The sequence below is a fragment of the Rhinichthys klamathensis genome, unplaced genomic scaffold, assembly GCF_029890125.1.
Source record: "Rhinichthys klamathensis goyatoka isolate OS25496 unplaced genomic scaffold, OSU_Roscu_1.1 h1tg000331l_1, whole genome shotgun sequence".
Classification (NCBI taxonomy): Eukaryota; Metazoa; Chordata; class Actinopteri; order Cypriniformes; family Leuciscidae; genus Rhinichthys; species Rhinichthys klamathensis.
Window position 1 is genome coordinate 761,615 of NW_026606846.1, and position 25,825 is coordinate 787,439.

At 40.9% G+C, this 25,825-nt stretch overlaps 1 protein-coding gene across 1 annotated transcript; it reads left to right on the forward strand.

Moving 5' to 3' along the window:
• Positions 1-5,116: 5,116 nt before the first annotated feature.
• LOC130106015 (uncharacterized) lies at positions 5,117-25,525 on the forward strand. The gene is made up of 7 exons (XM_056272211.1): positions 5,117-5,177; positions 16,462-16,770; positions 16,868-17,239; positions 17,500-17,586; positions 25,063-25,101; positions 25,247-25,327; positions 25,434-25,525. The coding sequence occupies exons 1-7, from the start codon at positions 5,117-5,119 to the stop codon at positions 25,487-25,489; spliced, it is 1,005 nt and encodes a 334-aa protein (XP_056128186.1). The 3' UTR covers positions 25,490-25,525.
• Positions 25,526-25,825: the final 300 nt, after the last annotated feature.

Here is a 25,825-nt window from a genome sequence, read left to right on the forward strand (position 1 = left end):
ATAGTAGGCGAAAACAGTACGTGAAAGAAGCAGTACGTTCGAAACATCAGTATTCCTAAAAGAGTAGGCGAGAAGTTCCCGGATGATCTCCTGCTTTCGCCCAGACATTTGAGTGCTTTTCAGCTTGTACTCATCTATCCCAGGAGGCCACGCGAGAGCATACGTCATTATCAAACATCACGGAGATTGCGACGTAGTTTTCAAATATGAGAAAACACGGTTTCTTATGTGTTAAACTACTATAGAGTAAACGCTTTAACTGTTGAAGGTGTAAAATAGTTAGACAGTATAGTTGTGATTTTGCTGTAAAAACATGTTTTGTATATAGCTAGCTAACAGGGGAGCTCTAAGCACACGTAACGTCTCTAAAGTGGATTTACATAACATCTTAAACACGCTTATTTAAAATGTCTATTTACATCTGAAAGGAAAATATTGTAAGTATTGACATATTGCAGATGAGCACATCACAACATGAAAAAGACATCTGAGTGATGTATGTGTGGCATTATTATAGGATAACGTTAATTCACTGTTGTCAACACTGTTGACATTAGACACATGTGCTGTAAATAAGGTAAATAAACAAATCTATAAAGTAACTAATCGTGTTTTTATTCAGACTGGTGTGAGCACTGAGGATGAGGAGCCCAGAGCTGAATCCTGGAAACGGTGCCATGGATGAGACGCTCCATCTCTCCATCTGCCCTTATCGCCTCAGATTGTGAAGCGCAGCAACAAGCTCCGGGACGAAGGCACGGTCACCTCTGGTGACTTCATCAGAGTAAAGCCGCAGAATGGGAACCACTGTGTTGAGATGGCAGTATGTGGGGCTCAGCGCTTGTAAATACATGCTTGTAGTTTGATAATTCATTGCTTGACTGACAATTGAGATGTTCACGTGTATTCATGCATAACTCATGACAAAACAAATTACATTTTGCTTGTTTTATTAAATTATATCATTTTTAGTATATAAAAAAAAGAGTAATATAATTAAGTATTGGTCAGCATTTAATATTATTTTGTTTAAGTTTTGGGGTGGGCTAACAATGCAATTCATTCTGAGGTAATATTAATTTTCAAGGAGCGATACTTACATTTTTCGAGTATAAAGTCAAAAGTTTTCTCCACAGGAGATCTTCGAGCAGCCGCCCGTCTCCTTGTGCAGACATTACAAACGGTGAGGAAAACTGTTCTAGGTTGTGCTGTCGGGTTACTGATGTTATGAAGTGTTAATGCACCTGTCACTCATATAATTTAAACTTATTACATAAAGATCATAGAAAGATACCATAGTTGTATCTAACAATGAACAATCATAATGACAAAACAGAAAACATAAGGATTATTGGTTTGTGTACATCATAATATGATATATACACAGGAAAAAAGAACAATAACAAGGCTAAATATCTTTAAATAGTTCTTCATAATAGGCCCTACATTAAAAAATTGTTTTGTTGTTATAAGTCTGAGGGATGAAACGAGAGGTAAATTCATCAAGAAAAGAGGAAAACTTAAAGGAGAAACTTTTTGGGTATAAAATAAAGAAATTAACAACATAGGCCTATTCAAGAGATGACGATTTTGGGGTTTCTTAAAAACAATCGTTATAAGGAACTGTGGGTCACATTAGTAGGGTTTAAAATATAACAACTTAAATCAACCCTAAATGTATTCACAAAATAAATTGGCAGCTGTTTCTTCAACAATACCACAAAATGAGCAAGTTTCATCAATATCAAGATATTTACAGATAGATGAATTAAACGTGTCGTTCATCTTTTAAGTTGTTGCGCTTGTGATAACGCGTCGTAGGTCACATGATAACGTCAACATGGCAGATGATGTCCGGATCGCATTCATACTCAACGAGATTTGGCTATAAAGTACCTACTCTTTTAGTGCTCGTCAAGTAATTACTCATTGAAATTAAGTACCTACTCATTGAGTATGCGGTTTGGAACGCAGCCATGGAGAGAGTTTGGCCGAGCGGAGGTTGACCTGTGCGCTTCTCATGAGAACACTCATTGCCCGCTCTGGTACTCTCTCTCACATCCAGCTCCTTTGGGCGTACAGATGTGGCTGAGGTCACGTCTGTACGCTTTTCCCCCGATCGCTCTGCTCCCTGGGGTTCTGGAAAGGGTCAGGAGGTACGGCTTGAGTTTACTCCTTGTAGCTCCGTACTGGCCGAATTCGGCTCTCGGACCCTATAAGTCTCCTGGAGAGTCCTCCCTGGCGAGTCCCTATTAGGAGAGATCTTCTTTCCCAGGCCTATTGTACAATATTTTATCCACGGCCAGAGTTATGGAGACTATGGGTCTGGCCCCTGAGGGGGATCAACCCATAAATAGGTTGCCCTTTCCATCGAGGTGGTTAGGTCATCCATTCTAGAACCCCACTCTACTAGGAACTAAATATATTTAAGAGGTTAGGTACGGCATTGAACCCAGTTAAATACTGCCCAGTGGCTTCAGTACTGGCGTTCCATCCTGTTCTATAACGGGACCTCCCATTCATGCTTAGGGCCTCTGTGGTGGCCTTAGTGCCTCGGGCTGGTAGGAGTTAGATCTATCTAGATATGTATCAAGGGCTAGGAGCTATCCCCCTTTTTCAATTAGACAGTTGGTTATCTACGGAAACCTCTCATAACTGATATACGAGGTGCACTCTTGCCTTCACCTCTCATCTAATATTTCTTTAGTGTCTGGGGTTCCCATACATGGGGTCCGTTGAGCCACCGGCTCCAGACCTCCCCTTCTTACACCAAATCTTATGACAATCTAGGTTGGATCTGCCTTCTCATTCCTATCGTCCGTGAGTGTGCCAGATGCTTCACACCAGGACGTATTCTCTCAGTGTGGCGCAGTGGACATTTCGTTCCCCAATGTGTCGATTTCCGACGCAGCGAGAGTTCCCTCGAAAGGGAACGTCTCGGGTTACGACTGTAACCCTCGTTCCCTGAGAAGGGAATGAAACGCTGCGTCCCTCGGCCACACTGCTCGTGCCCTGAAAACGACTTGCTTCGACCAATCAGAAGCTGACGCTGCTTTGTTCCGGTGTCCCTTTATAGCTTCTGCTCTCCGTCACATGCGACGTCACGAGTGACGTGATTAGGCTACGCCAATCGAGATTGAATAGTTGACTTGAGACGCTTCATGCCGAAGGCGTTCCCCAATGTGTCGATTTCCGACGCAGCGTTTCGTTCCCTTCTCAGGGAACGAGGGTTACAGTCGTAACCCGAGACGTTTTCCTCTCTATGCAGCGCCACCACTGGACAAATACGGTGTGCAGGGAAAACATAACTAAAAGTAATCAAGAAATCAGATATTAAACTAGAATAACGTAATCCTGCTAGTAGGCTATTTTCAAGTGGGTTACAATAGCAACGGATGTAAACACTCAGTTGATCAGATGAGAGGATGTTAATAACCACAGGAGGAGCTGAGGATGTTTAAAGGAGGAGCTGTAACTATATATAATGAAGAGGAGGAGCTGATGATGTTTAAAGGAGGAGCTGTAACTATATATAATGAAGAGAAAGAGCTGATGATGTTTAAAGGAGGAGATGTAACTATATATAATGAAGAGGAGGAGCTGATGATGTTTAAAGGAGGAGCTGTAACTATATATAATGAAGAGAAAGAGCTGATGATGTTTAAAGGAGGAGCTGTAACTATATATAATGAAGAGGAGGAGCTGATGATGTTTAAAGGAGGAGATGTAACTATATATAATGAAGAGAAAGAGCTGATGATGTTTAAAGGAGGAGCTGTAACTATATATAATAAAGAGAAAGAGCTGATGATGTTTAAAGGAGGAGCTGTAACACTATATAATGAAGAGGAGGAGCTGATGATGTTTAAAGGAGGAGCTGTAACTATATATAATGAAGAGGAGGAGCTGATGATGTTTAAAGGAGAAGCTGTGACTATATAATGAAGAGGAGGAGCTGATGATGTTTAAAGGAGGAGCCGTAACTATATATAATGAAGTGGAGGAGCTGATGATGTTTAAAGGAGAAGCTGTGACTACATAATGAAGAGGAGGAGCTGATGATGTTTAAAGGAGGAGCTGTAACTATATATAATGAAGAGGATGAGCTGATGATGTTTAAAGGAGGAGCCGTAACTATATATAATGAAGAGGAGGAGCTGATGATGTTTAAAGGAGAAGCTGTAACTATATATAATGAAGAGGAGGAGCTGATGATGTTTTGAGGAGGAGCTGTGACTATATAATGAAGAGGAGGAGCTGATGATGTTTAAAGGAGGAGCTGTAACTATATATAATGAAGTGGAGGAGCTGACAATGTTTAAAGGAGGAGCTGTAACTATATATAATGAAGAGGAGGAGCTGATGATGTTTAAAGGAGGAGCTGTAACAATATATAATGAAGAGGAAGAGCTGATGATGTTTAAAGGAGGAGCTGTAACTATATATAATGAAGAGGAGGAGCTGATGATGTTTAAAGGAGGAGCTGTAACTATATATCATGAAGAGGAGGAGCTGATGATGTATAAAGGAGGAGCTGTAACTATATATAATGAAGAGGAAGAGCTGATGATGTTTAAAGGAGGAGCTGTAACACTATATAATGAAGAGGAGGAGCTGATGATGTTTAAAGGAGGAGCTGTAACTATATATAATGAAGAGGAGGAGCTGATGATGTTTAAACGAGGAGCTGTAACTATATATAATGAAGAGGAGGAGCTGATAATGTTTAAAGGAGGAGCTGTAACTATATATAATGAAGAGAAAGAGCTGTAACTATATATAATGAAGAGGAGGAGCTGATGATGTTTAAAGGAGGAGCTGTAGTTATATATAATGAAGAGGAGGAGCTGATGATGTTTAAAGGAGGAGCTGTAACTATATATAATGAAGAGGGGGAGCTGATGATGTTTAAAGGAGGAGCTGTAGCTATATATAATGAAGAGGAGGAGCTGATGATGTTTAAAGGAGGAGCTGTAACTATATATAATAAAGAGGAAGAGCTGATGATGTTTAAATGAGGAGCTGTAACTATATATAATGAAGAGGAGGAGCTGATGATGTTTAAAGGAGGAGCTGTAACTATATATAGTGAAGAGGAAGACGGACAGAAACAGAAATGGCTGATAAGTGTGATCTGTGTCTGCTGGGACTGATCGTTCTCTCTTCACTTCTCACAGGTAAAGAAATCTGTATTTTCTCTAAACACATTTAGTCGAATTAGTCTGGAAAGAGTTCATTTCAACATGCTCAGTTTATTCTTGCACACATTCACGCTGTGATCTCAGAGTTGTGTATTGATACACACAGATCATACTGTATTATTCCTGATACTGGACATAGTGTCACTCAAACATCTGATGATGAAGAATGATCTTCATATTAAGAGTGTGTCAGTGATTTGAACAGCTCTCTGATAAACATTAATAGTTTATTCTGGAGAGTGTGTTGTTTGCTTTAAATGATGAAAAAGACTATGATTTAAAACCTCTGCTTTTTATGCTGGTATGTTTTATGTTATATATATATATATATATATATATATATATATATATATATATCATAATGATCACTGATGTAAGGCCGTTGTAAATCGATCCAATGGCGGTATTCGAGCAGCGGCGAAGGTCTCGCGCGTGTTCCGTCTTTTCTCATGGTAAAGGGATTTTGATTAAATGCAATACATTTTTCATATGTATTCTCTCGTTATTTCATCTGACTCCATAGAATGAAAAGGTTTTTAATGATATCTGTGCATCATTAAATATAAGCGAAAGTTTGACTAATTCCTTTTAACTCTAATGAAATAATATCAAAGTCAGTTAGAAGAATCATCAAATGTAACAATTTATTATGTCAGGTAAATTTATCATCAGTTCAAAGATAATCAATACAAAATATCAAATGTTCTGGAATAAAAGAGAAGATGAACCCGACATTAGGAAATAGGCTACTTGAAGCTGAGAGACTCGCAACTCCAGCCTCACGGGCTCATCTGAGATACAGAAAAGGCCCAGATCTTCTAGTTGCATTTCATTATATAGCCAGACCTCATTTCATATGTAAACATGAATTCACAATGGAAATTTACCTTAAACCCTCTCCCAGACTTACTGGGGGCAGAAGTTGACCATTTGCTAACAGTGGGGATTTGCATTCAGGAGTTTACACCTTTTTGGGGGGTAGGGAGACCATTTGCCTACCTTTATTCGCCAGTTTCTCTAAACTTCTAAAAAACCTTATTACCTTGTGTTTTACTCTTTGGGAATGAGACATCTGTACCACCCACTCCGGGACATTTAAAATGATACTAAACACAATACTGAATTATATATATATATATATATATATATACACACTCACCGGCCACTTTATTAGGTACCCCATGCTAGTAACGGGTTGGACCCCCTTTTGCCTTCAGAACTGCCTCAATTCTTCGTGGCATAGATTCAAAAAGGTGCTGGAAGCATTCCTCAGGGAGTTTGGTCCATATTGACATGATGGCATCACACAGTTGCCGCAGATTTGTCGGCTGCACATCCATGATGCGAATCTCCCGTTCCACCACATCCCAAAGATGCTCTATTGGGTTGAGATCTGGTGACTGTGGAGGCCATTTTAGTACAGTGAACTCATTGTCATGTTCAAGAAACCAATTTGAAATGATTAGAGCTTTGTGACATGGTGGAAGTAGCCATCAGAGGATGGGTACATGGTGGCCATAAAGGGATGGACATGGTCAGAAACAATGCTCAGGTAGGCCGTGGCATTTAAACGATGCCCAATTGGCACTAAGGGGCCTAAAGTGTGCCAGGAAAACATCCCCCACACCATTACACCACCACCACCACCAGCCTGCACAGTGGTAACAAGGCATGATGGTTCCATGTTCTCATTCTGTTTACGCCAAATTCTGACTCTAACATCTGAATGTCTCAACAGAAATCGAGACTCATCAGTCCAGGCAACATTTTTCCAGTCTTCAACTGTTCAATTTTGGTGAGCTCTTGCAAATTGTAGCCTCTTTTTCCTATTTGTAGTGGAGATGAGTGGTACCCGGTGGAGTCTTCTGCTGTTGTAGCCCATCCGCCTCAAGGTTGTGCGTGTTGTGGCTTCACAAATGCTTTGCTGCATACCTCGGTTGTAACGAGTGGTTATTTCAGTCACTGTTGCCCTTCTATCAGCTCGAACCAGTCTGGCCATTCTCCTCTGACCTCTGGCATCAACAAGGCATTTCCGCCCACAGAACTGCCGCTCACTGGATGTTTTTTCTTTTTCAGACCATTCTCTGTAAACCCTAGAGATGGTTGTGCGTGAAAATCCCAGTAGATTAGCAGTTTCTGAAATACTCAGACCAGCCCTTCTGGCACCAACAATCATGCCACGTTCAAAGTCACTCAAATCAACTTTCTTCCCCATACTGATGCTCGGTTTGAACTGCAGGAGATTGTCTTGACCATGTCTACATGCCTAAATGCACTGAGTTGCCGCCATGTGATTGGCTGCTTAGAAATTAAGTGTTAACGAGCAGTTGGACAGGTGTACCTAATAAAGTGGCCGGTGAGTGTATATATATATATATATATATATATATATATATAAAGTTTGTACATGGAACATGTTAATTTGTATAAGGATTCCCTCTCTTCAGCTAAATCTGAATATTACTCTCACTTAATTCACTCTAATCATCATAATTCTAAAACCCTGTTCTCCATCCTCACTTCCATCACAAAACCTCCTGACTCGCTTTCTTACCATATGCAATCCCAAGACTTTTGCAATAAACTTATGTCCTTTTTTGTTTCAAAATCACAGACATCCATAAACACTTGACCCCATCTGGAGCTGCAGCTTCCGGAGGCAACTTTAACACCCCTTATCCATCCCCAACTACTACTTTTTTAAGTTTCGACCTTCCCTCTGTTCAAGCCATTTCGGACATTATTCATAAATCTAAACCCTGCACATGTCAGCTCGACCCACTTCCCTCCACCCTGGTTAAATCCTGCTGTTCTTCACTTGCCCCTCTCATCACTGAGATTATCCACTCCTCCCTAAGCTCTGGTTCAGTCCCCCATTCACTCAAAATTACCTCGGTCACACCCATTCTGAAAAAACCTGGTCTGGACCCCACTAAATTTAGCAATCTCCGTCCTATATCTAACTTTCCCTTCATATCCCAAATTCTGGAAAAAACAGTCGCCTCCCAACTTCATAATCACCTCATGTCGAATAACATCTACGAGCAGTTTCAATCTGGCTTCCGTCCCCTTCACAGCACTGAAACCGCACTCATCAAAATGTCAGATGACCTTCTCATGGCTTCTGATTCTGGGTTACTTTCAATTCTCATTCTTCTGGACCTCACAGCAGCTTTTGATTCCATTTCTCATCCCATCCTCCTTAGTCGATTATCATCTATTGGTATCACTCACACTCCCATAGCCTGGTTTACTTCATACATTTCTGATTGCACACAGTTCATACAACTAAAAACCCAGAAATCCGTTACTTTCCCTGTCTCCGCTGGAGTGCCCCAAGGCTCTGTATTGGGGCCTCTCCTTTTTATCAAATACATCCTCCCTCTTGGTCACATCCTCCGTAAACATAACATTAAATTTCATTGCTACGCGGACGACACCCAGCTCTACCTTTCCACTAAACCATCTTCTTTACTCCCACCAACCTCTCTTACCCTCTGTCTCCAAGAAATCCACTCTTGGTTTTCATCCAACTTTCTCAAACTGAAGTCTTTCTCAAGTCTTCTTGGTAGGCACACCTCATTCTCTCTCCAAAGCTAATAAAGTTTCCATTACCATTGATAACTCAACTGTCCTCCCCTCCCCTCAGGTTAAGAGTCTGGGTGTCGTCCTTGACAGCACATTATCTTTCCACTCTCACATTAATAGCATCACCCGGTCAGCCTATTTCCACCTGCGTAACATTTCCCGCCTCCGTCAGTCTCTTTCTCCCCAAACCACTGCCATCCTGGTTCACAGCCTCATCACATCTCGGTTAGATTACTGTAACTCACTCCTGTTTGGCCTCCCTAATAAGTCGCTCCAGAAGCTGCAGCTCCTACAGAACTCTGCTACACGCCTGATTACTCAGACCCCCATTTTTCATCATATCACTCCCATCCTGCAACAACTTCATTGGCTTCCTGTCAAACAGAGGATCAGCTTTAAAATACTTCTCATTACTTTCAAAGCAGTTCATAACATGGCTCCTCCATATATTTCAGATCTTCTCCATTTAAACATCCCTACTTGTTCACTCCGATCCTCTCACACCTGCCTGCTTTCTGTTCCCCCTGCTCGTCTTGTCACAATGGGGAGCAGGGCGTTTAGTCGCTCTGCTCCCCATCTTTGGAATTCCCTCCCCTCAGATCTACGTACCATGTACTCATTTAATCTTTTCAAATCCAAACTCAAAACTCTGTTGTTTAGACATTCATATTCCGCTTAACCCATTTCACCTCAACGTTGTCTTGCCAATTTTATTGTTTACTGTTTTAATGGTTTTTATCTGCTTTGTACAGTGTCCTTGGGTGTCCTGATAAGGCGCTGTAAATAAAATTTATTATTATTATTATTATTATTATTATATATAAATATAGCTGCGAGCAGCGATTACGGACCCGAGCTGGTGGCACCGCAACCCCGGTGCCTTTAGTTACCTAAAGGCACCGGAGTGGCGATTCCGCCGGCTTTGGCCCTTCATCGCTGCTCGCAGCTATATATATATAAAAAAAAGAAGCCGGCGGCACCGCCACCCCGGTGCCTTTAGGGTTATTGTGCACGTCGTGCAAAAACGTAACCCTGCTTTGACTGTCGAAAAGAAGTGTGCTGTAGAGCTTGCATCAGTGTGGGCTCTGCAGAAGTGCGCATCGAGGGCACATATCAACCAGAAAGTATGCATAAGCAACCTCCTGAAACCTAAAATGAAAAACGAGACACCCTACAGACGGTCTCATGGATTTAACGGACACATGAAATAAGCACACAAGATTTATGAAAATCTGCCGAACGGCTCTGGTAGTTCTGCTTCAGCACTGATGATGTTGTAGAAATAGTGCGCTCTGGTTGGTCTGGATTATTCGGGATTTTTTATTTTATACAGAAATAAGTTATTTATAATTCAGATGAGAATAAAGTTAGTGTTGATTAAAATGAAGGAAAACAAATAGGCTATATTGATCTGAAATATAGCACATTAATTTTACATTTATTTAGGTTCAATTACCAAGAATACAATCTTAATTTAATTTAAAGCAAACAATACATTTAAAATATATGGGTTGTATGCACATTTTGTTTTTAAAAAAAAGATATATATCCAAAAAGACAAGGCCTTAAAGGGTTAAACTCTTGTCACTGTAACAGACACAATCTCTCTCTCACACACACACACACACACACACGTCAAGTCACTTACATTTTAGATGCAATATTGACTTTTTTTCAGTTTTAGCAGCGAAAATAGTTAAATAAAGATCACAGCAGAACCATTGCGCATCTCACAGCAACGTGTTTTCTCATTACTGAATGATTCAGCATTTTGAACGAATTGGTTGACTCAAAAATTCAATGACCAATCCATAAACATCTGTCTCATTCATGAATGACTCAGTCGTTCGAACGAGTTGTTTGAACGAATGAATCAATGACTCGCTCATTAAGACGGTCGCCTGGTGACACCTAATGACCAGTGTTGGGCAAGTTACTTTTAAAAAGTAATTAGTTACAGTTACTAGTTACTTCTTCCAAAAAGTAACTAAATTAGTTACTCAGTTACAAATTTTAAAAGTAACTAGTTACTTAAGAAAGTAACTTTTGCGTTACTTTCAAGTAAAATTAAATTTTAAATGCTCAAATGTGACCCCACCTCTACCCCTATTTAACGGAACTTAAAACACATGTGCATGTTCAATTATTTATGATAAATCTGAATTTTATAATGAAATGGACACTTAATACAATACATTATTAACAGAAACATGAAACATTGTACACACATCTAAAAAAAAATGTTGCCGGTGGACAAAGTGAGACTAGCCTCCAATCAAATGCCATGTATGTAGATATTATGTTTATATAGTGGATCAATGCAAATAACACAATAGATGTTTTGGAACTTTTGATATTTATTGCCCCTCAACAGGCCACAACTGGGCAAAATTAAATTAAGCTTGTTAAGCTGTGGAGTTATATGTTCTCATTAACTATATTATTTTATGTTTCTTACTGTTATTTTGTTTTTACTTTATGCTATTGACGGTTGTATACTAAAAATGTGCAAGAGTTCATTGTGCGCATGTGTGAACAAATGGGGACTTTTATTTTGACTCAGCTCGTGTTCCTTCCTTGAGATGAATGTCGTGCTGCTGCTCCCTCGTGCACTGTCACTGATGTAATGCCAGCGCATTGAGATGAAAACTAACAAATAAATAACACTGAGAAATTGTATCTGGATTGTTCTTTAGTGGATGGATGATCGCAACATATTGTGCATGGACATGACGGACGGAAATGAAAACTTAACATAAGCAATATACCATTTAGAGAAGGCTACTTTTGGATTATTCGGGCTCGTCGGCATACCTGTCTCTCGTTGACTGACTGGCTTGTGTTGTTCGTTGTGTGTCCTGTCCTGTCCGACTATGCGTTATGATGGGTCGTTCGCAATTCATGAGCGTTAGCTGTTAGTGATGATGGGTCGTTCGCGAATGAGCGTTAGTGAAGATGGATCGACTCGTTCGCGATTCGCGAATGAGCCGACTCTTTTAGGTGAACGTCGGTAGCTGGCTCGCATATCTGAAGAGCCGACTCTTAGAGCTATAGAAATTAAATAATTATGTAATAAAAATTGAAATATTATAGTCAAAGTCATTTAAAGAGCCTTTTGTGAGCCAAAAGAGCTGGCTCTTTTCAGTGAGCTGAGTCAAAAGAGCCGAATGCCCATCACTACTATGCGTGCTTTAGAACACCCGCCCAACTCTACCTCTGATTGGCTTACAATGACATTTTACTCTACCTCAGCCAATCGTCAGCATTTATGCGCTTGTCTCGTGCTCTGCCCACTAACCAAGGAAGAACAGTAAAAAAAGTATTTGCCTCTCGCTCGGAGATCTAGTTGGTCTGATGAAAAAAAACAGCTTCATCAGTTATAGTAACGCGCCGCATTTTTTGGCAGTAACGGTAACGGCGTTATTAAGATGAGAAGAGTAATCAATTAGATTACTCGTTACTGGAAAAAGTAATGCCGTTAGCGTTATTCCCATCACTGCTAATGACGGTTTAGTGTTATGTTTAAAAGTATCATTCTTTCCAACGATTTTTAATTGACTTATATTTAAAACAATCTCATAACATTATTTAATGCATTGTTATTTTTCAGTGTAAACGATTTAATTTGATCAGCCCTACCTAGGGTAAAAGCCATATAGTGTCTTATCATTCTAAATAATTGAATTTATTGATCAAATTTACAAATTAAAAATGAAAGATGAAGCATACATTTAATAAGACTGGACTGGGGTGCCCTGTATATATTACAATATGCAGATTTAAATATACCATTGCCCCCCACCGTCAATTTGATGTGTGTGTGTGTGTGTATAATAAAATCATTTAGTCACTACAATTAAAACTTGAACGTGTTTGCTTACTAAATTGTGAGCAAAACGAAAAATGCAGCAAAGATCAGCAACAGGAGTCAAAATTCATTAATCACGAGAGTGAAGAGCTGACTGAAAAAAATGATGACGGAATATTTTGTGTAAAAGCGCCTATTTAAGCCAATCTTTCATTTACTCATTTGTTGTTGTGTTTTCCCTGAAAATCGGAAGCAATCGGCCCCCGATATGGCGCTAATTTTAAAGTGACACTAAAAAGTATGCGGCTGCACAGTATGCGGTTTTTTCATTTCTACTTCCATAGAAATTCATTCGAGCGCACTGCGAGCGCCACCACTATAACTGTCCGTGCGGACGTCCTTACTTTACTTTCACTTTTATATTAGCGATTTAAAAGGCCTCGCTGGTGTCTAACGTCGATTAACCGGTGGGAAAAGATCCTCACAGCCACATACCTAATATATTTATATTTAATTACAATAGCCATACCTGATAAAAAGATTTATGTACTGAGTTGATATCATTTTGGACACAAGAGGGCAGTAGAGCCCTTTGTATTACTTGATGTATTTATTTTTTAACTGAATAGCGCATTCTGGCTGTTTTTAAACTTGTACATTATTCTTAAATTGAAAACAAGAATAAAATGGGTTTAGTTTTGATATTTGTATAATTTTATCTAGAAATAAATGGTGTATAATTAATTTTTTAGAAGATATGAGGCTTTTAGTGTTTACTTTTTTGACATGACTTTAATCCCTCGCCATAGCAAAACAATTTGAGATATTCAATAGCCATTCACAATTTAGCTTCTTTAATGTATTTTCATCATGTTGAAAAAGTTTGGTGGGAATTAAATAAACCACTTAAGAGGAGTGGGTAAAATATCAGAGGCTGATTTTGCCAAAAATCCACATTCAGACGAAAATATATGACTTCCTTTTAATCCGAGCTAATTACGGTAAATTAGAAAGTTGTCCGGCTCGAAGAGTACAATATACATATCGAGTTTTGTTACTGTAGATAAAACTAACCCCCCCACTTTTGTCAAAAGCATTTAGAAAGTGACACACTTCCTGCTGCCAGTTGGTGGCGCTATAACTTTGACTCACAATAGTTACATCCATCTGATTGGCCTCTTACCACGAACACACTGCTGAAGTTTCATCAAGATCAGTTAATTTATGCAGAAGTTATAACACTTCGTGTTTCTCTTTTCTCGCCATAAATTCGTTTCCTCGCCACGGCCAAACCGTTCGAGATATCAAAAATCCGTCCGCAATTTAGCATGTTTAATGTGTTGACCTCAAGCTGACGGAGTTTGGCAGTAAACAGATGCAATCTCTAGGAGAAGTACTTCAAATTCCTGAGCAAGCGTTCTCCAAACAACCCATAATAGCCGACTTCCTGTTGGGCTGGCGTAAAACTTGACCGAGGGTAAGTTGTTCCGCCCGATGAGATCTATATGTGTACTGAGTTTCATATTAATTCATGCAAGCGTGTTTGATCTATGGACCAAGTTTTGGGGACCCCGTTCAAGGGGGCGCTGTTGAGCCCCCCTGCCACGCCCGGGTACCAGCTTCAGCCCGGCCCTGATGGCTGTGGGCGCTGACCTGTGTGCAAAGTTTCAAGAGTTTTCAAGCACGTTAAGGGCCCCAAAAGCCCCTGAAACCTTGAACACCATTCAAATAATAGTCAAATTCCCCAAACCCCCCCACACACAGAGACAGAGGGAGAGGGAGGGAGAAAATTCTCCTGAAAATTACATTCAAACCAAAATATCTGACTTTGTGTTGTTCGGAGCTAATGACTGTCAATTAGAAAGTTGTCCGGCTCGAGGAGACGAATATACATACCGATTTTTGTTACTGTAGGTAAACCTAATACCCCATTTTTGACTAAAGGTGGCGCTACTGAGCCCCTCACCACGTCCGTTTCTGAAACTTTGCACGTGTCTACTAGCTAATAAATGAGATGTGTCTGTCGAGTTTCATGCAATTTCAAGCATGCTAAGAGTCTCAAAAACATCAAAAAAGAATATTAAATTTTGATGCGTTGCCATGACAACATTATCTTAGATATTAAACAATCCTTTCACAGGTCTACATCTGCCGTGTTTTTACATTATACACATAAAGTTTGAAGCAAATCGGGTAAAAATAAGAGGGTGATTTCAAAGCATTTAGAAAGTGACACACTTCCTGCTGCCAGTTGGTGGCGCTATAACTTTGACTCACAATAGTCACATCCATGTGATCGGCCTCTTACAGCGATCACACTGCTGAAGTTTCATCAAGATCAGTTAATGTATGCAGAAGTTATAACACACTTCCTGTTTCCATTATTCGCCATAAATTCGTTTCCTCGCCACGGCCAAACCGTTCGAGATATCAAAAATCCCCTGGCAATTTTTCATCCACAGTGTCTTGACTTCATGCTGACCGAGTTTCGTGCCGTGTGTTTGAATTCTCTAGGAGGAGTATTTCGTATTCCTGAGCATGGGTTTTCCAAACAACCCTAAGGCCCCGTTTACACGAGAACGATTCCGGGTGAAAACGTAAAAATTTTTTATCGGATGTGCCTTTCGTTTACACGGCAACAGCGTTTTGGGGACTTAAAAACGCAAAAAAGTGAAACCACCCTCCAGAGTGGAAATCTTAAAAACGCTCCACCGTCGCGTTCCCGTCTAAACGGTAAAAACGCAAATCTGCTTACGGTGGCTCTCGTCGCGTCCGCGTTTACGTCACATGCATGCGCCAGTACAGGAAAATAACAACCAGCATGTCAGATTATTTCCATACGTCGGACCTTCAAGTTGCCCTAGCAGCTCTGAAAAACATACAAGTCTTTTCAGCAGTTGTACAAAATATTCCAAGATATTGGTGTTGTTGTGTGGCAGTGGTTCACATTGCCACCTAGCCGCCTGGAGTGCATACCACATCGAATTTCACACACTTGTGCGTCACCATATGCACGCGGATTTCCCAACCATAACGCTCGTCTAAAAGCAGAATAAAAAGTGATAGCGCAACGCCACTTTTGCGTTTTCTCTTTAGATCGTTTCCGTGTAAACATAGCCTAAATAGCCGACTTCCTGTTGGGCTGGGGTAAAAAGTAAGAGTATGAAGGATATATGAACCGATGAGATCTATATGTGTACCGAGTTTCATATTATTCCATGCAAGCGTGTTTGATTTATGGACCAAGTTTTCGGACCCCTTTCCAGGGGGCGATGTCGAGCCCCTCTGCCACGCCCGGGTACTATCTTCAGTCTGGCCCTGATGGCCGCGGGTTCTGACATGTGTGCAAAGTTTCAAGAGTTTTCGAGGATATTAAGGGCCCCAAAAGTACCCGAATAGTCGTAAAAAAAAAAAAAAAAAAAAAAAAAAATCCTAAGGAAAACAATAGGGCAGGGGTGCCCAACCCTGCTCCTGCCGATCGACTGTCCTGCACAGTTTATCTCCAACCCTAATTAAACACACCTGCCTTTAATTTTCAAGTGAGCCTGAAGACCTTAATTGGTTGCTTCAGGTGTGTTTGATTAGGGTTGGAGATGAACTGTGCAGGACAGTCGATCGGCAGGAGCAGGGTTCGGCACACCTGCAATAGGGCCTTCGCCCTTTCAGGGCTTGGGCCCTAATGATAGTCATTCACATTAAACCATATATATATTATGTGAGTTTGGGTGATCTTCCCATGTGGGATGAGAAGGAGAAGTGTAGCACGAGGGGGAGTTCAAATGTTACTTTGCTTTGTTCTCTCAGAGAGTGAGAACACTATCCTCCAGTTTTTCCAGTCTTACAATGAGATATACTGTGTTTCAGGCACCAGTGGAGAGGAAGTGTTCATCAGTTCTGGTGTAAATGTCTCTCTGTCCTGTAATAATCATCTTTCTGGCTGCAAATCAACATCATGGACCTACTCTAACAGTCATTCAGGGATAGTTGCACTGATTACTGGAGGGATAAAGAATAAAGACACAGAGAGACATGAGAGACTGAGTCTGGAGTCTGACTGCTCTCTGAACATCAAGAACGTCACAGAAGAAGATTATGGATATTACAGATGCCGACGATATGTGAATGGAGAACGACAAGGAACTGATGCTTATGTTTATCTGTATGTTCTTCATGGTGAGTTTATGATTATGTGGTCAATTTAAAAAGGGCAGATTCTCCCTTTAAACTCAGATGATGATCGAAGAGTCTGTGATTTGTGTCTTGTGTTCAGTTTCAGTGTCTTCATCATCACCATCATCATCTTCATCTTCATCATCATCATCTTCATCTCCACAGACTGAGATCAGTCCAGGCCGCTCTGTGACTCTCTCCTGTCAGTTGTATGCTGGACTCTCCTGTGTTGATTGGGTCAATTCTGAGGGAGTTGAGCTGTTGTGGGTGAATCAGGCTGGTGTTGATCTGAAGACAGACTCCAGATATCAGATATTATCATCATCATCATCATCATCAGATCAACATCACTGTAACATCATCACTCTGACTACAACACTCCTGAATGAAGATGCCAACAGAGAGTGGAGATGTCAGCTTACTCACAGAAAGCAACTCCAGACCTCAGTCAGATACACTGTCAAGTATTCAGGTGAGAAAACAGTGTTAGAAGAGCCTCATAATGTCAGGAACACTGAGGTCTATCAGTATCACTGAACCAGAACAAACTGAGGGAACAAAAGCTTCTCTGACTCTCACAGAAGAGGAACTCAAAGCATTGCTTCAAACTAATGAACTGCAGTGAAGTAACAGTCCAACTGTTCACTCTTTATGTGATGTGATGATCAAAGTTAGAATATGATGGTCATATTGTACAGTATTAATCATCTGAACTAACATTGATCTTCACAGCTCAAGCTGATTCAACGACAGCAGTGAATCCAGTCCACAACACACACTCTCAGGATCCCTCAACTATAAACACACACGTTTCTAAAGGTACATCATCACTGTCTTTCTCACATCAGTGCTTTTCAGTGCGTAATGCTAGAGTTATCTTCAGTGTTCACTCATCAACATATGACGGTCATATTCTACAGGATGATTGTCACATTGAGTTGTTGTTTTAGCTTCATTTCATGGAGAGAAAACACTCTTTTCTGACAGATTTGTGAAAACTTTCACAGATTGGCTCTACTCTTTCTGATGGCTTCATAAGTTTTGGAGTTGTAAAATATTAGTGGAGTCATAAACTGCAAAACAATCCTTATAATTCCCAATATTGTCCTCCTACATGGGTCATACATGATATACTGCATAAACGAGTCTATTAAAGCCTAGTATGACCCATGTAGGAGGCCGGTTTTAGGAATTATAAGGCTTATGTCACTCATTCAAGCTGAAGGTTTATTTGCAGCAGCTCAACTGTGTTTCACTCTCTTATAAACCAGGAATAAATGATACAGTAACACCTCTCTTCTCCACTACTGCCACTGTAAGCTGTGATGATGGAACACAAACTGCATGTCATGTTATGATTGTAACCCTGGGTTAATTTTGGGTTACTTTTCGACATGATTATTCTTTATTATTATTTCGTTCACTGGAGCAGGCTGATACTTCTGTGAAACCCCGATTTGAAAAGGCTCAAGAAGATTACTTCTGTTACAAATGTGGGGAAGATGGCCACATTGCTCCGAAGTGCAAAGCTCCTGAGAATTACTCTCTGGTGATACAGAAACTTGTGCGATCATTACGGAAGGCTAGAAACGAAAGAATGGATCAGAGTAGTAGTAAACACACTAGTGATAAAGCCAGCTTTTCTCGCAAAAGCCAGACAGTTGTGGTTGAGAAGAGTAGTGTTCCTGTAGGGTTGGTGGGTCCAGCTCTGACAATCACTATGAAGATAAATGGTCAGCCCTGTGAAGCCTTACTAGATAGTGGATCTCAGGTCACTATCATCTTTGAGCCATGGTACTCTGAAAACCTGTCATCAGTGCCCATTCAGCCTCTCTCTGGTCTGTCCATTTGGGGCCTTAGCACAGCCAGTTATCCCTACAAGGGATATGTCTTGGTAGATGTTTCTTTTCCTGCTTCTGTCATGGGTGTGGAAGAGACTGTTTCCATCCTTGCTTTGGTTTGTCCAGAACCTGAAGGTCCTAAACAAGTGCCTGCGATCATTGGGACAAATGCAAGTTTTTTCCAACGTTTGATTGGACTTGGCACCGCTGGTCATGAGACGGATGAGGCACACACATTAAGAATTCAGCTTCACAACTCAGAACTAGAATCACAGACAAGACTTGACATACCTGCTGGAGAAGTTAAATGGACAGGTCCAGGTGCTTGCATCATACCATCAAGAGGAGAAATGTGTGCTGTTTGTACAGTTGAGTCACAAAAACCGCTGGAGAAGGAAATTTTCATGGTAGAAACCCCTTCAGATGATATGCTGCCTGCAGGACTGTTCATTCTTCCAGTTGTACTGCCCTCTTCTGCTATAGAGGAGAACAAATTCAAGGTGCTGATTAGGAATGAGACGTGCAAAGAGGTAACAATACCATCTGGAACAGTCGTAGCGCATGTGTTTCCTACAGATACAGTGACTGTGGCATCTGTTACCCCGACGAAATCCAAGACCATTGAATTAAAGGTGTTTGATTTCACAAAGTCCACCATTCCAAAAGAGTGGGAAGATCGACTTCGCCAGAAACTGTCTGAGAGAGGTAATGTATTTTCTCAGGAAGAATGGGATGTAGGACTGGCAAAGGACGTTAAACATTGCATCCGTTTGAGTGACTCTAGGCCATTTAGAGAGAGATCTCGACAAATTGCTCCAGCTGACATTGATGATGTCCGTCGACACCTCAAAGACCTGTTAGCTACAGGGATTATTAAAGAATCCCGAAGTCCTTATGCTTCCCCAATTGTAATTGTTCGTAAAAAAAGTGGTGCAATACGCATGTGTATCGATTATCGGACTTTGAACAGCAGAACTCTTCCTGATCAGTACACGACCCCACGCATAGATGATGCGTTGGACTGTCTTGCAGGAAGCAAGTGGTTTTCAGTCTTAGACCTGCGGAGCGGCTACTACCAAATAGCCATGGCCGATGAGGACAAGGAGAAGACTGCCTTTATATGTCCTTTAGGGTTCTATGAGTTTGAAAGGATGCCACAAGGAGTTAGTGGAGCGCCTGCGACATTCCAAAGACTCATGGAGCGTGCAGTTGGGGACATGCATCTGCTAGAAGTGATAGTGTACCTTGACGATATTATTGTCTTTGGGTCCACTCTAGAAGAACACGAACAGAGGCTTCTGAAAGTCTTAGACCGTTTGGAGGAGTATGGATTGAAAATTTCAATGGATAAGTGCCAGCTCTGTATGTCACAGGTCAAATATGTGGGCCATATTGTCTCTGCTGATGGGGTTGCTCCTGACCCGGAGAAAATAGAAGCAGTCACTAAGTGGAAGATGCCCACAGATGTAAAAACCTTAAGGTCATTCCTAGGATTTTGTGGGTTTTACCGACGGTTTGTCAAAAACTATTCTGCAATCGTGTGACCCTTGACAGAACTCACCAAAGGGTATCCTCCAGCCAAAGGGGGTGGAAAGGTCACCACAGAGAGAAAGTACTTCAAAGATTCAGAACCATTTGGTGAGCGGTGGGACAAAGGTTGCACTGAGGCTTTTAAAACCATTATCTACTGTCTTACTCATGCCCCTGTCCTGGCATTCGCTGACCCTTCCAAAGCCTATGTCCTACATGTGGATGCAAGTGGGAATGGCCTAGGTGCAGTACTGAACCAAGAGTATCCGGAAGGACTCAGACCAGTTGCATATGCTAGTAGGAAACTGAGTACAACAGAGCAAAGATATCCAACTCACCAACTGGAATTCTTGGCACTGAAGTGGGCCGTAGTGGATAAATTTCACGATTACCTTTATGGGGTGAAATTTGTAGTTAGAACTGACAATAATCCGCTCACCTATGTCCTCACTACAGCTAAGTTAAACGCAACAGGACATCGCTGGCTGGCGGCATTGGCCACATATGATTTCAGTCTGCAATATAAGCCAGGACGTTATAACATCGATGCTGATGCATTGTCTCGTTATCCTTTGGAAGGTGGGTCACCTGATGGATGGACAGAAATATCCCAGTCAGGAGTGAAAGCAATCTGTCAGATGGTGACAAGTGACAAAAATGAGGAATCTTCCACCAGACTGGTAGATCAGTTGGGAGCCAATTCTAGCATTGTTCCACCTGTTTATGCACGTTTTACACAGCTGGAGCTAGGACATCTGAAACAGTTGACACATGCTGACCTTGAGTTGGCTCAAGACAAAGATCCAGTCATTGGACCGGTGAAGATAGCTGTGGAGCAAGGAAAGGTACTTACAACTGGTGCAAGTGCTAACCCGCGAATGACTCTATTGCAGAGACAAGGTCCTAAGCTGGTCAGCCAGGATAAGCTGCTGTACAGAGTGTTCATCAGTCCCTGTGGTAAAGAGAAAAAACAGCTTGTTTTACCTGAACAGTTCCATCAACAGGTAATGCATTCATTACATGATGATGCGGGACATCTAGGAATCGAGCGGACTACAGAGCTGCTGAAGGACAGATTCTACTGGCCACAAATGACTTCTGAGATTGAGAAGTATGTCAAAAACTGTGGAAGATGCATAGCCAGAAAGACATTGCCTCAGAAACGCGCTCCTCTGAGTAACATCACTAGTAGTGGGCCAATGGAACTTATATGTATTGATTTCCTGTCAATAGAACCAGATTCCAAAGGTGTTGCTAATGTCCTGGTTGTCACTGACCATTTTACACGCTATGCCCAAGCCTACCCGTCTAAGGACCAGAAAGCAGTGACTGTTGCAAAGATTCTCTGGGAGAAGTTCTTTGTGTATTACAGACTTCCAGCCCGTATACATTCAGATCAAGGGTGAGACTTTGAGAGTCGACTTATAAAAGAACTTCTGGGAATGCTGGGTATTAAGAAATCAAGGACGACACCTTACCACCCTCAGGGAGATCCACAACCTGAACGATTTAATAGGACACTACTCTCCATGCTGGGAACTTTGGATGCTGCAGAAAAGCAAAAATGGAGCCAGCATATCAGCAAATTAGTACATGCATACAATTGTACTAAAAATGAGGCTACCGGGTACTCACCTTACTTTCTTTTGTTTGGAAGAGAAGCCCGCTTGCCAATTGATGTGTGCTTTGGTACTTCTTCAGAAGGAGGAGAAGGACAGACATACCAGAGGTATGTTGAAGACCTAAAGACAGATCTTCAGAAAGCCTACAGACTAGCTTCTGAATCTGCATTAAAGAATCATCAGAGAAATAAACGTCTCTATGATCAAAAGGTGAAATATCAAAGCATAAGGCCTGGAGACCGTGTGCTTATTCGAAATCTCAGTTTCACAGGAAAGCACAAACTGGAGGATAAGTGGAATACGGCCCCGTACATTGTTCTTGAAAAGCTTGACAATTTGCCTGTGTACAGACTCAAATCAGAGAAAGGAACTGGGGGAGTCAGGACAATGCACAGAGATCATCTCTTACCTATTGGAGAATCGGTGAGAATGCCAAAACCTGATAGGAGACAAGAAGTTCCTCAAAGGCCAGTAACTAGGTCTAGAGCTACAAAAGAGCACAAAGAAACATTGAGAGAAGAAAGAGTATTGGAAACTCCTGTAACCACTGATAATTCCTCAGGAGATGAAGATGAAAGCTATGGGTACTATAGTCCAGGTAGGTCTAGACAATGGACACAGTTAATTCCTGATCTCCAGCACAAGTTTGAAGTTAAAGAGGATGAAGTAACTGCCAACACAGACAGTGAATCTCAATATTCTGGAGAAGAGGAAGTGGTGGAGGAAACCTGTGAAAACGAGGATTCCAGAGAGAATATGCACCCGATTGTAGACTCAGTGGTGGAGCAAGAATCTTCAGAAGCAGAAGTAAATAGCTCTGATAATGCATCAGACTTGGAGGCCGAACCCATGGAGCATTGTCCCAAAAGGAAGGTGAAACCTGTCTCTAAGTTAAGCTACGATGAACTAGGCCAACCTAGTAAGAGACCCGTAACAGTTGTGCACAGAGGAATAGTTATTCATCTGACAGATTCCTCAAAGATTGGACTTTGCCCTTCAAAAAAATATCGACCTTTACCTAAATGTGCCAGGTGTACTAGGATATGTCCTAACTCTGAGAATAGACTCATTATTCATATTTAAAGTCTGTATACTCATGGGGACATGAGAATTTCAGAAGGAGGAGGATGTAACCCTGGGTTAATTTTGGGTTACTTTTCGACATGATTATTCTTTATTATTATTTCTATTTTATTTATTTGTTTATTTTAAATGGTATGCAGAAATGAGTGCTTGGTGACGAGAGTTTATTATTGAATCAAAGTGTACCTGTTCAGAAAATGTTCATGTCAGTAAGTTGTGTTTGGTTTAACGTTATTGGCTAAAAACAGCTTGATCCCGCCTCATATCCGTTATGGCAACTGTGATTGGCCAGTGTTAATGTCACTCAAGGGAGGGTCAGAGGTAGGGGAAGAAGGAAAGAGAAGGTGAATGTTGTCGGCATGATAACAGAGCGCGCTGGGTTTTTGTGTTAGATATAGTCAGAAGAACTGCATTGTTTAAGTGTTAAGCTGTATAGTATTCTGTTGTGAGGTCAACCCGATCACACAGTGAAGTCAACACGACAGGGTTCAGAAGAACTGTTAGTTTAATGCTTGATGATCGCGATTCGCAGTGAATCGGACTATTCATGTTACTAGTGAAAAAAACTTAACTCAAGTTTATCCCCTACATCGGCGAATGTGAGAGTATCAAAGGTGATCTAAGCGATTGCCAAGAACTGTGAGTGCATCGATCGAGAGTGACAGAGCCGCTGAGGAGGAATCCAGATAGCGCTCCTAATCCCCGAGTGGTTAGGAGTTCCTCTGGCGTCGCGGGAGTTTGCTAACTGATGACAGCTTCACGTGGATGGATTTGATGGGTGACGGAAATCATTAACTCTTGCCACTTACACTCAGGTACACTTTGTTTATTTTATTTTGTGCTCTTATAGAGCGAAGCGGCCATTTTACGTTTCACTCGGCCTCAACGCACACAAGCAACGTTTCAGGCCTGCAACGTGTGTGTGTGTGTGTGTGTGTGCGCGCGCGTGTGTGTGTGGGCCCACAATAAGTTGTGTTTTTTCATTGGTGAATGATATAATGCTTTAATACTCTGTGATTCATTGAGTATATTATTACAGGGTTACAGTTTGTATTTCTGATTGAAACTGAGGTTTGTTTAACATGCTTTATTTTTGCACTGAGTTTTCATAGACACCAGAATTACACTGGTATATTGGTTTACATTAGGTGAAGACAAATTTGTACTTTGTGTAAAATAAGGAAATGTTAATTTAAAGAGTGATTCATTAGATAGCCCTATTTTGATGGAAGTTTAAAAGGTTAACCCTTTAAGTGCCTGTTGTTGTGCATAGAAGAGTCAATCAAACACTGTTTTGAAAATACCAGTTTATTCAGAAGTTGGTTGAACAGATTTTATTCATATCTAATTTGATTCGGTTTTGTCAATTCTTTCTTTTCTTTTCTTTTCTTTTAAATAAATCCATTGTATATTTCAGTTTTATAGTGTGGTCACTTTAATAGAACAGATCGGTAGCTGTAATTGGTTAAAAGTGATATTGCAGAGATCTGAGTTGCACTTTGCAAGAAGTAGTGTAGAACCAAGGGTCACAGATTGATTATAGGATCACGTCGAGAGACAAATAAACGAATCTGGGTTCAAGCGTCCAACATTCCAAAAGGGTAGATACACCTAGGACAGTAGGGGGCGCTACATGATCAATGTGAAAATATGATGTTAATGTTTTTAAAATAAATGTCTTGACATTGTGTAATCATATTTCTATTTCCATCTTGTTTTTAATAGTTGTAACATCAACTACAGCAACAGCACTGACTCCAGACACCACAGCAAACTCTCTGAGTCCAGGTGTGTATGAACGAACTACAGCAGCAGCTCCTACACACACTTCATGATCACATGATCACTGTCACACACATCAACCTCGAAGGATTCCTCAATATTTGTGCATTTGAATGTTTTCATACAGGAAACGTTGTATGTTTTAGATGTCGTCAATAAATAGATATTCCACATTTCAGTGTTTCTGCAAACTTAGAAATGCAAGTGTGCTAGAACCTCACAGCATCAAATTATTAGATTTGATTATTTTTGGTGAATGGCGATAGTCATTCTCCTCCTGACAGCTTGAGATTGAAGTAAGAAGATAATAGATGACAGACTCGAGCACATATTCCTTATTTCTGTGATGTGAAGCTCCAGTATTATGTGATGATGATGTTGTGTATATGTGGCATTATGTGTTGAACTGAACTAACAGACGTGATCCACAGATCCAGCTGATCCAGCATCAGAAACTGCTGGATTATTATACAGAGGTACGACACGTTCATTTATACTGACAGCTTTATAACATTACACTATCAGTCAGTCTGTAAATGCTTCATCAAGAACTGTTGATAGATGAAGACCCTTGACTTCAGTCATGTACAGTTTCTCTTCTTCCTCTCATGTTTCCTGCAGTGATTGTGAGTATTGTTGAGATCGCAGTGTTTGCTGCTCCTACTGTGATTCTTCTTCAGATCATCTGTGCAAGAAGAGCTGGTGAGTTTGAGCCGCACACAATCTGAAGATTCACACTCATCTGATCTGAACATCTGCAATCATGATAAACACATACGAGAGGTCAGGCAATGCTTTTATTTTGCAGGGAGGAAGGACTCGAAGCGCCCGGAGGAAATAGAGATGCCCACAATATTACAATAAAACACGGATGAGTTCAGTATCTGCAGCAATATTTACAATAGCAGAAACTCAGAGGATTGTTCATTGGTTTATTTTCTTCTCAGAAAACTCTGATCATCCTGAAGAAATAGTGACATCATCAACTTTAGATTACAATGTTTTTTTTTACATATAAAAAGCCAGATTTATTTCATTTATATAGATTTGATGGATATATTTGCCTACAGTGCTGAAAGTCATTTTCTTGTGCTTCATATGTAAACGTCCCGGGTTACGTATGTAACCCTAGTTCCCCGAAGGGACGGACGCTGCGTGTAATCGCAGTGGGAACGCCCTCAGCGTGACGCGTCTGAAGCA

Excerpts from the sequence above, each read along its gene's own strand:
- LOC130106015 (XM_056272211.1), top strand. The coding sequence starts at position 5,117 with ATGGCTGATAAGTGTGATCTGTGTCTGCTGGGACTGATCGTTCTCTCT. Across the intron at positions 17,240-17,499 it reads ATACACTGTCAAGTATTCAG|CTCAAGCTGATTCAACGACA; the intron begins GTGAGAAAACAG and ends TGATCTTCACAG. Across the intron at positions 25,328-25,433 it reads CATCTGTGCAAGAAGAGCTG|GGAGGAAGGACTCGAAGCGC; the intron begins GTGAGTTTGAGC and ends TTTATTTTGCAG.